The sequence below is a fragment of the Mytilus edulis genome, chromosome 3 (genome assembly GCF_963676685.1).
Source record: "Mytilus edulis chromosome 3, xbMytEdul2.2, whole genome shotgun sequence".
NCBI classification, from domain to species: domain Eukaryota; kingdom Metazoa; phylum Mollusca; class Bivalvia; order Mytilida; family Mytilidae; genus Mytilus; species Mytilus edulis.
This window is the reverse complement of record NC_092346.1, coordinates 45,450,385-45,464,642: the sequence shown is the minus strand read 5'-3', so window position 1 is coordinate 45,464,642 and position 14,258 is coordinate 45,450,385. Positions and strand designations below refer to the sequence as shown.

The window sequence follows — 14,258 nt, the reverse complement described above, 5'->3', positions numbered from 1 at the left end:
TATAGAGAGAACAGCAAGACATTGTCTAAAATTATTTTTTTTTATTTGAACTCATCATAGACTCTTATTCTAGGTAATCCTTGAACAAATAAATTATATATTTTAAGACAAGGAAACGTTATAGAAGTTAGGATTTTGAGCTTTAAACATACTATTGAACAATTGTTAAATTGGTGAAAAGTCTGAAATCTATATTCAATTTTTATTGGACAACATTGTTAAGATGTTTTATACCTGAAAGGCAAAGCACAGGTAAAAACATTAGGACACAACACAATTTTTGAATAATTCCTATATTGCATTGAGTATTTATTCATTAAAAATAAGGGAGATAATCACTGATCAGATTATGTCAATGCATTAACAATCAATGTAATTCCATTATTCTATGTGACTTCACCGATTGCATTTAATCTTTATATGAAAATCAACCATATAACATGTAAATTCCATTTATAAAGGTGTACTTACATTAATATCTATACAGCTCTGTAATCTAAGCTGAAATGACATAATAAGAAATATATAATCTTCTTTTATTTCCTTGTAAAAGATAGCTGGTTTGTGGCCATCTAATTGATACCTGTATTATGCAGGATTTTATTCTTGAAAGCTTTTTCAATATATGGTCTAGACATGCACAGTTCCATTCTAAATTTCAAAGTAGGAGGTTTGTGCAGATGTTTTAACCCCATCAGATTTGTGCCTGTACCAAGTCATGTTATCTGCACAATGAGATGTTTATTTTTTTGTCTTTACGATTATTTTTTCTGAGAAATTGTTTGTTTGATAAATCTTTAATGTTGTCAGTATATACTGTTAGTACGTAGCTTCAATTTACTGTCCAATTTAGGATTTCGCTTATGCAATACATTAACTTGTAAATGTTAAGCAGTGGAACAGTACCTCTTAGCTATAGGTCCTTATGATATTTGAACTATTTGTGAATCAAAATAAGGACCTAAGTGCTATGGTAGATCTACCTTATTATTCCATATACAAATGGCTCCCTTCTGTGAGGCTGATATATAACCATCTTGTGAAGGTATGTATCTCAAACACTGCACTGTATCTCTTCTGGTCTTGTCACCTTAAAAACAAACAACAATCTATTGAGAGAAATGACAGACGGAAGATGAAGACAACAGAATTTGCACCTATGAATTAATTGGGATAGCATTTTTTTCAACTTTTACGCTATCTTTATATAATTGAGTCAAAATTTAAGTGAAACCTATACATGTAGTTTAATCAAAATTGAGAGCAATAAAAGAAGTAAAAGTTTCTGCTTTAACGAGCTATATATATAATGAGCGAAAAATTAAGAGAGAAAGCGTTATTTTTTTCTAAATTCTGAGCAAAAACATTGATTTCAAGAAATTTAGCGTTGAAAGTTTGACTGTGATTTTGAGATGAAGAACAGCAATACAAGTCCTGTTCCTTTGCTTTTTGTGTGTTTTTGTTGTTGTTGTTGCTGTGCTTGTATTGATTTTGTGTAAACGATGAACACCCCATATCTTTTGTTTTTCTATTTGAAGCAAACAAATTGGAATGAAAGTTTTGTTCTAAAACAAAATCTTAGCAATAACTGAGGTGAAAGCTTTGTTGACACAATTAGTTAATAAGCCTTTTGAACTTTTAAACTAAAAGGTTTCAACTTGGTATTTATGGAGGTTTAAATGGTATGAGGGATAGCCTGTGAATTAATTCACACATCAACTTTTTGACCTTTATATAATTCATAACGCTCTAAAAATAAGAAATAGTCCTTGCTATAGTGAATTTAATAAAGCAAATTATTTCACACTCAATCACAGAAGAATTTTAATATACAGCTGTCAAGTGGAAATGCATAAATATAATGTCACTAATTATGCCAATAATTGTAATACTGAATAATGGATGTTAATGTGAAAAAGCGTGAATAAAGTCATTTGACGTCAATTCTTGAGATAATTTTCTTGCATGTTTGAGAACTATTCATTAGTTTTTATAAATGTCAAATGTCCTCCCAGGGAGAAATGTAAAGTTTAAATCGAAATGGAAACTTTCTTAAGGTGAATAAAATAAACAATCACTAAGAATAAAATAAGAAAAGTGCAAAATAATAATGCTGTTTAAGGCAAAATTTAGAAAATGAACTGTTCAACTTAATTCCACAAGAGTACACATAAACCAAAGGAAAACCTTATTGAAAATGACATGAATCAACCATTTAACTGAAAATGGCTTTTAATATTTAGCCTTAAATTCAAATCTTAAAGAATTTCCTTTCAGAAAGTTTCAATAACATATATAATCATCGAATGTATACGCAAATGGGAGATCATTATCGAACTTTGTTATAGCTTAAAAATGAAGTTACCTGAATACCATCACAAAAAAAAATAAAGTAATGATAACTTATTAACTGCATGAATTCATTTCTCTAAATAGCTTTTTTGTGCATCAATTATATATCTACATTTCAGTCAAACATTTTATATAGACTGCCTTAAATTTCCAATACAAATTTCTTTAATGGGTAAATTTATAATACACTACTTATTTAAATGGCAAATCTATACAAATGCTTTTTGCTATTTTCACTGTACTGTAAATATTGACTTTAAAACGTAACAGTAAGTGTCACTAATGTTTAGAATTTCATTCTTTAGGACATTTATATATACATGATATATAAATATCACAAAAGTTAATGATTAAAACAACTTATCATGATATATACAACCAATTTATATCATTTAAGTAATGGATTTTCTTTATAATTTTGACTCCAACTGCTCCTTTAATTGGTTTAATCAATTATATACAAATGAAAACTGAGTTAGAAAAAACAAGAGGCTTAACATGGATAGCAGATGAACTGCTTGCTTCCTGTTATTTTTTAATTCTTCAGTCCCACACAAAACAAAATCACACATTTCACAATCAATAAAATAACTTTTTAAGGGAGTTTAGGAACATTGGAGCTAAATGAGAAAACATATTTATAAATAAGGCTGTTAGTTTTCTCTTTTGAATTGTTTAACATTGCTATTTATGGGCCTTTTATATCCAACTATGAGGTATGGGCTTTGCTCATTGTTGAAGGCCGTATGGTGACCTATAGTTGTTAATTTCTGTTTCATTTTGGTCTCATTGGCAATCATACCACATCTTCTTTTTTATATATAATAATTAGAATGAAAAAGATGCACATAACAACCCCATACCAAGTTCCTGAAGCAAGGGCAGCTATATAAGCAAAACTGATCCATTTTTCAAATAGTAGCCAATTATAGTACTGTTTTTTAAGGAGGTATATCACAAGCCTTTCCCCTTCCTCAAACCTCAATCATTTCTATTTAAATCACAATTAATACATGTATAGTCTACCTTTCCTCAGTAGTTATTTTGGAAGAAAAATCATGTGCTTCTGTTACAACACATATGGAAATCAGAAATACAATTGATTTCATATCTTAAAACTGATAAATTAGAAAAATACTACCGCTTTACATAAATTTATACAGAAAAATATTCTCAAAAATATTATGGAACAGCATTTTGAATCATTATTTCAGCTGTTCAGACTAGAACTAAAACCCTTTCTTATTTTTCACATGCATGTGCTTGTTCAAGCAATTTATGTTGATTTAATTTAGAAGTACAAATGTAACAGATATTTTCATGTTTACACAGTATTGTTTTAGAATTCTTAGTGACACCTTAATCTGAAGTGTACTTTGAAAAACTAATCACCTAAAACTACTTGAAATTTGTTTTAAATTCAAATTTCAAACAATTAATTGATAGGTGTTTCAATTGAATGAGATATATTCCTTATCACAAGAGAAGTTTTTATTCATAGCATTGGTCATGGTAGTCAGGAATGTGACATGAATCTTATCATCAGACGACAAATTATTCCTGTGATTTACACCAAAGAACTTACAATGCTCTATTCTATAATGGGAATTCTGGTCCCCTGTCTGACCCTGATTCTCTATTGTAGGTACAACCAAAAAATTATCAGACATTATCTGTATGTATGACAAAGTTTTGCACTACAACATGTAGGCCAAAGAACATAAGAATGCAAACCCTTTCAAGCTTTGTGTAAACAAACTATAAATATCTAATTTAGTATAGTTAATGGTTTGTTCTTGCCATGCAAGTTTTAAAACTACTTCAACATGAAAAACAAAATTTCATGATCAGACATCCTGATTAATACATGTACGTTATTTGATCAGTTATTACATGCATGTACATCAAAGTTTTGTTTTTTTTAAACATAAGGGATAATAGCTAACGGTCTTAATGTATGGTTGCCCAAATTTCAAAAATCTTTTTCTAGGTCCAAGGATGATGAGTGTATGTTAAAAAGAACAGCTCTATAATGAGATTAGAATGTCAATGCCATATTCTCTAATTTTTGTGCTATTTTTACATTTCCTCACCTTTGTGAAAAAATATTTCTCCTCACTTGTGAAAAATCTGTTATCGGCAAATGATTGGTTGAAATATAATTGTGACGTTAAATTTTCTTGTTTTCTTCTGAATTTTCTTATTGTGACATCATGAAAAAGGTGACCATATACCTGATGACGAATCTCAAATCTTTGAAAAGGAAGGATTAAAATCATAAGAGAAACAGATTCCACCACTGTAACTCGTGTAGAACGATATTTCTCCACTCTCAACAGTTAAATTTTAATTATTTGAAAAGCTCAGCCAGCCTCGCGCTTTTTAAAATATTAAAATTTATAACTGTCTCGAGTGGAGAAATATCGTAATACACTTGTAAGTGTTGCAGTTGTGGAATCTATATTTCTCGACCTCTTATTCCAGCTACATCATTAGAATCCACCTTAGTCATCAATGGAAAAAAACTAACTGCCTACCTGTTAATTTAATTCATATAAACACTACATCAAGTGTACTTGTACAAATGTATGAGGTACAATATATGTTTTGTGTAAGATTTAGTTGATATTTCAATACAGATAGGAATGATACCAAATGGATATTAAACTTGTAAGTCGAAAACAAACTGATTACAATGTAGTATTTTAAAATACATCAAGTGTACTTGTACAAATGTATGAGGTTCAATATATGTTTGCCTAACAATATAATATATCTTAAAGTTTTAAGTTTTCCTTGTCCGGTTTTGTATACACTTTTGATAATGTTTTCATTTTTTTGCCACCGACCTACATTGTAATCAGTTTGTTTTCGACTTACAAGTTTAATATCCATTTGGTATCATTCCTATCTGTATTGAAGGATTTAACTGGTAATGAGAGTGGAATATTGTACTTTCATTATATCAGTATATCAACCTGTATCTACATTGCCTTAGTCCTTATCATGGGAGGTAAAAAACTTACCAGCAGCCTCTCCAACCCTTCTCCTCTTCGACACTGTGAATACATTGACCTCTTCACCAACAACAATTTCTTCATCATCATTATTAGACTGGAAATAGCCAAAAAGCTGCAAAAATAAAAGGATTTAAAATGCATAATGTTTCACATTTTCTGCATGATAAAATGAAATATATTTATTGAAGAATCTTCTACCGTAAGTGTTTATGAAGACACATAATTACAAAAAAAGTTTATGTTACAAGAGAATGTGCATCTGTTTGATGCAATACATGTAATAGTATGAGATTTACATGTACCTCATACATTTGTACAAGTATATGAAGGTTTTTTCCTGTAAGGCTCTTTGCTTAAAATAAGTCGATCATAAATATTAAGTGAAACTTCAATATATGTTTGCCTAACAATATAATATATCTTAAAGTTTTAAGTTTTCCTTGTCCGGTTTTGTATACACTTTTGATAATGTTTTCATTTTTTTGCCACCGACCTACATTGTAATCAGTTTGTTTTCGACTTACAAGTTTAATATCCATTTGGTATCATTCCTATCTGTATTGAAATATCAACTAAATCTTACACAAAACAGTAGTACATGCTATGAAATTCAAGGAAAGAGGAGTAAAATCTAAGGTAATGTTATGTTAAAAATTCAAAGGAGGATTGCTTAGATATTTTTCCCAATTAGTTCTTAAAATTTTACCTAGAATGTACAAAATTCCCCTTTGATTTCAAACACTGTAAGAAAACAATTAAGACATATAGAAATAAATACTGTATTGGAGACATGCTAAATTTTAAGGAATAACAAACAACATATCTTTATAAAATTGGTATAATTCAATGAAATTTCCTTGATAGTCATGAAATGTACATGTGTTTCTCATTTCTCGTTTTTTATATAGATTAGACCTTGGTTTTCCCATTTGAATTGTTTCACACATGTCATTTTTGGGGCCCTAAGCTTTTATAACATGCTGTTTAGTACATTGTATGAGCCAAGGCTCTGTGTTGAAGGTCATACTTTGACCTATAATGGTTTACTTTTACAAATTGTAAAAGAGAGTTATCTCATTGACACTCATAGTCTCATACCACATCTTCTTATATCTATCTACAATATTTCTCATTTGAAACGGTAATGTTAAGATTTTCAAACTGAATAGATGTACATTTTCATAAACCATTTTCATGAATATAAGCTTTGTGATTGCTCTTTAAATCGTTATTACTGTATATAATTATCTGTGCCTTTTTATATATAACCTCCATGTAAGTACCAGTAAAATATATTTGAAGTCCTGATCTTTTTATAAACTCAAATTACTTTAGAATTTATATCAAGTTTTATACTTGACATTTATGAACTATTTCTTTTTAACATGACCTTTATATACTGAATGTTTATTTTGAGTAATTAAGTTTTTGCCAAGGTTTGTATATTTCATATGTAGCTTTTAATCTGAAACATATCTTAATTAAATACATTTACAAAAATGATAAGTTCAACATTTATCGAATATTTGTTATAATTTTTTGTGCTTCACAGGTTGTCAATATTGAATGATCACCTCTTGGGAAACCAATAAATCTGTACTAGTAATACTACCTTAATCCTTATTCAGAAAATGCTGATACAGTATCAATAAAATCTAATTTACATTTAACCCCATACAGCTTGGAAAAGCCAATCTAATCCACTAATATTTTAATTTTGTCGTTGGTGAATGAACAAAAGGACCTCACTCACACTGAGAGTGGAAAAAGACTTTTGACTTTATTGAAAAAATGACTGATTAGAAAACAAATTAGCAAAATAATTTCACGGCAATGAAGCAAATTGAAGTATTTGGTGCCATTTTGTTTCAAACCTTTGTAAAAAGCATTTAAGATAATCGGTAAAGATACACTTTTTACCTACTGTAGACAAGATAATATCTTTAACTTATCTTATAATTGGGACAACAGGTTGTTTAAAAAAATAAAATTATTACAGAAAAACACAGGATTTTTCATTTACTGGAAGGAACAAAAGAAATCTTAAATATGCATGGAATGTAACACTAAAATTAACAGCAAATGCACCACTGTGGGTCAGATTCTATGAAAAGATACATGTATTGTATACAGGAACTGCTTTATATAATATTGAGTCATTATTGACTCTTTAAATATCAGTGGGTGGTAGTTTCAAAAAAACATACAAACATCACTGACTTTAAAATCTAATCTAAAACAAGAAATAAAATAGCATTTTTTGAGATTGACAGTCCTTTTGGTCTATTTATCATTTTTTGTAGTAACATGTAAGAACATGACATGTAAAGTATAAAACACTACATGTTTGGTGGTCCTTGTTACTCATTGAGTAGATAAGGGTAACACTGAGCATACATATTTGTGCTTTTCACAGGACACAAAAAAACAAAAAGAATTCAAAAACCTACATTTTTTGTACATCATGTGTCATGATAGACAAACAAGCCAATAGCTTATATGTTTGTATTGTGTGGTCAAGGTGTTGGTTCCATCTAAAGATTCAAGTTATACAGATACAGTTATTTAAATTCAGCAAGACTGACCAAGGAGAAGGTTATAATCATGATTCATCACATTATCACAGCCAAAAAATTTGATAACCTTTAAATTGAGTTCAATCATCAAACATACATGACATACATGTAGCAAAAACATAAGTAAAGAAGAACACTAAACATTTTGACAACCACATTCAAATTGACTCATTCTTAGTTTCCACTATCATTGATCAGAACTATCTAGAAGACACAGATGTGTGAGTAACAATGCAAGTGTTGTGACTTTCAATCAGTTACATTTATACCCAAGTTTACTTCACCCCATGATAAAAAGGTTAGAATGGGTTCTATCCATGCTTACATAGACTGATGAAAAGGTATACAATTTCTGCATGGTATTTACAAATAATGGAAATGTTGTACTGTATGTTCAAAAAGCGGGTCAAAAGGTACATCATTTACTGATTTGGGAATTGCTTTAGGCCAAAAAAAAATATATGTCTGTTTCCTGTTTCCCGACCGACCGCGACTCAAAGCCAAACTCCCCGGCAGTTCCAGTTACGATCCGAATACGGGTCCGCATACTACTCTACACTAATGAGTAAAAAAAAAAGTCCCGACCTACCGACCCTGATTTTTTTGCCTTGGCCAGCAGGAAACAGACATATATTTTTTGGGGGCCTTAGTCAGGTCAGGAATAACCACCAATTGGTGGATTATACCTCAATTGAGGTATAATCCACCAATTGAGGTATATTGGTATAGACCAATTGACGTATAATGCAATCTTTTTGTAATAAAATGCTAGTGTGCGATAGGAGCATGATTTTGCAACTTGCAACCTATTTTATGACCCTTATTGAGTCCTCTGAAAGTTTCAGTTTTGTCAAAGCCTTCTGCATCTCTTGAGAACGCATGTGTACAGCAATTCTTTTGTTGAAACATTTGTACTATTGACCATGATTGACTTTTAATAATGAAAGTCAAGTATTAACAAAGAGCTCCATTCACCTGTGGAGTTCTACTCATGATCGCATGACTGCAAACAGTAATGATGTCCATTGACAGATGATTACAGGTAAATTTGCCAATCAAGAATTGACAAGATAACAATAGAAGAAACAGCAAATACAATTATTGATTAAATGCAATATGTTATGTCACTATACTAAACTAGGAATGTTTGACAAGTTTTCATACCATAATATGGTTTTAAGAAAACAATGCCCCATTTTGATAGAATAATTTCTTTTGAAAAACAAAGAATTATACACCAATTGGTCTATACCATTATACGTCAATTGGTGGATTATACGTCAATTGATGGTTATTCCTGACCTGTTAGTACTCAGCTTTACACAGATATCATGAAATTATATATCCTATTCTGACGGGAGTTTATTGCCTTAAGTTCACACTATAAATCCTCTGGAACTCTTACACCTGGTAAGAAAATATCACAATAAAGGAGATTTTTGTTGCATGCTGTCAAAATAATTTCGGAATATTTTATCATATACCGGAAGTCACTAAACTAAGAAACAAAACGTATACGGGAACAACCAAGTGTCTCCTGGCTGAAAAAAATACACACCTCGCTCCAATCAACTTTGGCATCAGGATTTGTAGAGATTTTTCTATATATTGCCTTTAAATCTGTATTTTTTATATCCGATCCAAACAGCTGTCTTATTCTGTCACAAAACTGATCAAAGCGCAATGACTCTGAAATGTACAAAAAAAAGTCATGATCCAAAGTACAAATTAATCTTCAGAAATGAAATGTATTTTAGTTTAAGAGGATCAATTTCGCGACTCTTGGTGTAATACTGAATATTACTGAAAATTAATAGTGTTAAAGAAGGTACGTTGTTTATCGTATTTAGAAATACATTTTTCATTTCGTTTCAACAGCATGTAAGTTGTAACACTGTCCAGCCAAGGAGGACCAAGGAACTTGATGAGGACTTTATTACAAACGCATACTTTTGATTTACAACTTTTGATCGTTTTCTATCAGTGTGTGGTCTATCAGTATGCAATATACAAGAAAAATCAGTGTAAAATATCAGCATTCCGACAAAAATATACTGTTCCGCTCAGCCTCTCTCTTTATGACCAATTTAAAAGTACTCTTGATAAAAAGCTGCATGACTTGACTTGATGATGACAAAGATGATGGGGATTAAATGATGAACAAACTGTGAGGAGGAGAAGGAGAAGGAGAAGGAGCAGGAATTTGTCGACGACGACCATGGAGATGACGACGATGAATTTATTTACATGCTATTCATTTTTTAATACATCCAACTGTATGTATATCGTTCGTATTATTTCATATCATCTTTATTAACTGAAAGTATTCAATCAAACACAACAGTACTTCTCAATCTGTCAACGTTTGGAAGATGTGGCATTGCTTGTTGGGTCAGCAATAAGAAATGTTTATAGGCTATTTATTACGTAAGATCCATTTAAACATCTTAATTGATCAGTTGTATACAAAATTAATTATTTTAATTTCTTTGTCCATTTTATGGTGTTTAAACTGTAAAAAGCTTTTAATCCTTCACATATCAATGGCACTATTTCAATAAATAGTTTTATGAATAATTATATTTGGTGATAAAAATTATGTTATAAAGGAATTGTGGTTGCTCCTCAATGAACAGATCTCTTAATCTATTTTATGATTAATGTCAAAAACTGTAACATCATTTAGATATTCTTTGCTGTATACCTTATGTGAAGAATCGTATGGGCCTGCATACTATTCTATAAGAAGTGTATTTCGCTCTGAGTTTGTTACTTTTTTTGTCGTCGCGATGATATCATTTTTGCGCTGAAATGAAGCAATTACCAACCAATAAGAAATTACTGAGAAATTGCAAAGCCAAGAAAGAGTGAGCTGGGCCTAGTACATGATTAATGTGGTCCCAGGGCTGATTTTACAAAATATTAGCGATATGCGAGAAGCAACCATTCTTATAGTTTAATGTAACTTTGTGACAAAAGCTTCTTATCTTTTCATAGTGCCGTAGCGTTTTGTGAAACCAAGCCAACTTCCTTTGTTTGGAGATGTTCTCACACTTTTTAAATATTACTACAGAGATGGAAATCAAAGACAAGATACAGAAGCTTAAAATGTCTTGTTTGAATTGAAAATCATGTCTTAATATACTGATAACTTTTACGTCTTTTAACGAAACAATAGATTCTAGTCAGCTTACGTTAACACAAAATCAATTCCTATCAGATTCCTTCATGCAGTAACTAAGCTTCCGATTCGCAGACTTGCACTTTTGAAGAAAGAATGCCATCTATTACACAGTCGACTAATACAAAGATATCATGATAAAAAGTCTGACAATCAATATAACTACAAAAGATTTTATTGACAATAGTTATCACACCAACAGTGGTATGTTATATATATATATACCTGTAATCATCTGACGCCTTTCTTCAGGTGTCGCTTCAACATCTTGGAAAGTCACACTATTTATAAATTCCGCAAACTGATCAAGTTTTGATTGAAAGGTTCCAGAGGTATAGGGTCTTCCTAGACCCTCACCACGAAGTTCTGGTCCCTCAGACATTATATTCCTGATTTGTCTTTACTAATAAATCCCACAAGTAGATTTAAATATATTGCACATGCTTTTAATCTATCCAAATATATCAAGTAGCATTTCACGTGTTGCTACTATTCCAAATCATAACATTTATAATAAATTTAAATAATGAAATAAAAAGTAACTCCAGGATGTGTTATCACTTCAAAGTTGGTTTAAATGAAATCTTATCCATCCCGAATACACATCTATTGTTTAATCGACACACAGACAGGTAAAATGTTCATTACCTGAGAGTGGATATTGCGTCTTTTTGCACCCTAGCAACTAATGTTGACCAGGTATGACCCCAGTGCCAAGAAGGGGATAAAGCATTTAACTGTAAACAATGCAGCACACAAATCCTTATTAATCTTTTAAACAACAAAAAATGGCTATAAATGTGTCATTTAAATGTTCATATTTCTTTTGTAGATCGATAGCATTTTCGTCAATAAAATAGATTGGCAATTCTACCCCGCAAGGGACGATAATTTTGTTATATTTAAACATGCGAGATTAAAATGACGGGATTTAAATCAAATTATGAATTCTTAAGTAATTTGAGTTAAAATTTCTATATTTATTCAGCCTTGTCCGAAGCTATTTCACAGCCAACGTCGGATAAAATTAACGAAATAATTAGTCATAGAAAGCCGCATTAACTTAAGAGTCGACCATCGATATCTAAACATTTCACGTTGAATGTTTTAAATCCAATAGGAACATATGTAATCAAGCGAAAGAACTGTCAAGACAAGCCAAAAGATTATTATTTTATGTTAGGATTTACATTTATTAAACTGTAAAAAATAAAAGTATATCAATTGAACGAAACTTATATCCCTTTGAATATTCTCTTGATTTAAAAAAGGAGAAATTAGCATTTAGAGCTATTTGAAATGGATAATATGAAGCAAGCTACATTTAATTTTTATACATAGTTGCACTTTTATGCATATTCTGACTGCGGGAAAATGCGTAATTTACATAAATGGTTAGCAATGAAAGTAAAATTCAACAGGGATGTCTTAGTGAAAGGAAAATTTAACACGGAAGTCTTTATATATACATAAACCGGTGTAATGATCACAAGATTCTAATCAATTTTAAATCACTGGCATGTCTTTTTTTGTGTAAACTAGTGTATCAAATACACTGATGTACAAACAACTTTATTCCTATTGATATATCATATCTTACAGCACAAAAGAACGACACAAAATTAGCATTTTCCTATTTTATTAATACCAGAGACATATATAGGGGAAACGGTACTATTTATTCTGCCATAGGCGACAATACTAACATTTTCTAAATTTACCAGTTTTTATAATAAAAACCTGGATAAAACAGTTCTGTGTGGTGTTAGTACTCTATTACTGTATTCTAAAAATTGAAGCCAAATAGTATCATGACCAATTTCCAACGGAGCTTGTTTATGTTATCCATGCCCAGCGTCATTTTGCAAATTTTGGAAGCATTTTCGAATAATTCTCTAGAAAATATTTCAATAGGTTTTAAAATTTATATTGTAAATTTACACACTGCAGTTATTCATCGATAAATAAAAAAATATATTGTACCCTTACATCCAATCACAGCGCTCCTAAGTTGACTTCCTTCACCTGTCTTGGGTACACAAAAGGCCAACCTAATGCTGGGAAAATGTAATACTACCGTTTTCCCTATAATATATGTCTCTGTTAATACTTATACTTATAAATGTTGCCACGAATATTCCACCTTTTTTATTGTGTAGGTAACTAAAGGTATATCAACTTGCTCAACTTTATAAATTTCATGCGTCCGAAGCGCTTTTACCTTTACCATGAATGCTCAAAGCCGAATAATTGAAAACCAAAGATTTGCATTAAGAACAGAACCAGTTAAAGAGCTGAATGACAAAAAGGACATACACATAGTATCTAAATTCATCTGGGGTCATCTTTGCCTTGAGGATTTGAATCCTAAGTTTTGATAATTTCTAAAAATTATCAACGGATATTTGACCTAAAAAGCGACTACTGAGCTGGTGCATGATACCCTCGGGAACTAATGGTCCACTATCAGCGAAATTGACCCAGTAGTTGCTAGCATCTTTTAAACAGCAGGTGTTTGTGGGGTCTATCATTAAGATATTAATAAATAAATTAATCACACCAACATATGTGCTTGTCTGGAAATAGGAACTTCGTCAGCGGTTGTCTTATTTTTGTGTTTGTCGAATATGTTGGTGTTGATGTCAGATCTTCTAAGAAAAACCATGTGTTCATTCAACTTGACATTGCTGGGCATAATATGATAGTATTATTTTCATAACAGCGTGGACAAGACCATTTCTTGGCGCGCTAAGTTAATCAATTGACTGGGACAGATTAGGCGAACGTTCGTCTGTAACGACCACTTGTTATGTCGTACGTGTTATAGACATTTAAACCGTGGGATCACCAAAGGTTTTAAACGCTTAAATCAAATGATACGAATAACTAGCAGAGGACTAAACCTTGTGTGGACTGGTGACCTAAATGTAGAATACTTAAACTTTTGTTTTTTTCTTCTCGTGCACCTACATGTAATTTACTCTTTTATTCTATTTAAATCCCCACTGGAAGCCCTCTGACAGACTCATTAGACTGAGTGAGCGTAATTTACTGTTATCGGTAGCCTATGACAAACAAGTAAAAGGTAATGGATTCATGTATTATTACCAACATATGATATGTGATGCG

At 31.0% G+C, this 14,258-nt stretch overlaps 1 protein-coding gene across 6 annotated transcripts in view; it reads right to left on the bottom strand.

The window, feature by feature from the left end:
* LOC139516615 (WD repeat-containing protein 64-like) overlaps window positions 1-12,085 on the bottom strand; it is a 46,265-nt gene extending 34,180 nt beyond the window's left edge. For 5 of the 6 annotated variants that reach the window (XM_071306812.1, XM_071306811.1, XM_071306809.1 and 2 more), the window contains exons 1-5: window positions 11,355-12,085; window positions 9,507-9,637; window positions 5,379-5,484; window positions 984-1,090; window positions 472-501 (exon numbers count right to left, since the gene is read on the bottom strand). In XM_071306812.1, the coding sequence (XP_071162913.1) occupies window positions 472-501; window positions 984-1,090; window positions 5,379-5,484; window positions 9,507-9,637; window positions 11,355-11,511 (531 nt within the window). In that variant the 5' untranslated portion in view covers window positions 11,512-12,085. Of the gene's footprint in view, window positions 1-471; window positions 502-983; window positions 1,091-5,378; window positions 5,485-9,353; window positions 9,443-9,506; window positions 9,638-11,354 lie in introns of those variants that run through there. The other variant, XM_071306814.1, reaches the window with a different exon arrangement.
* Window positions 12,086-14,258: the final 2,173 nt, after the last annotated feature.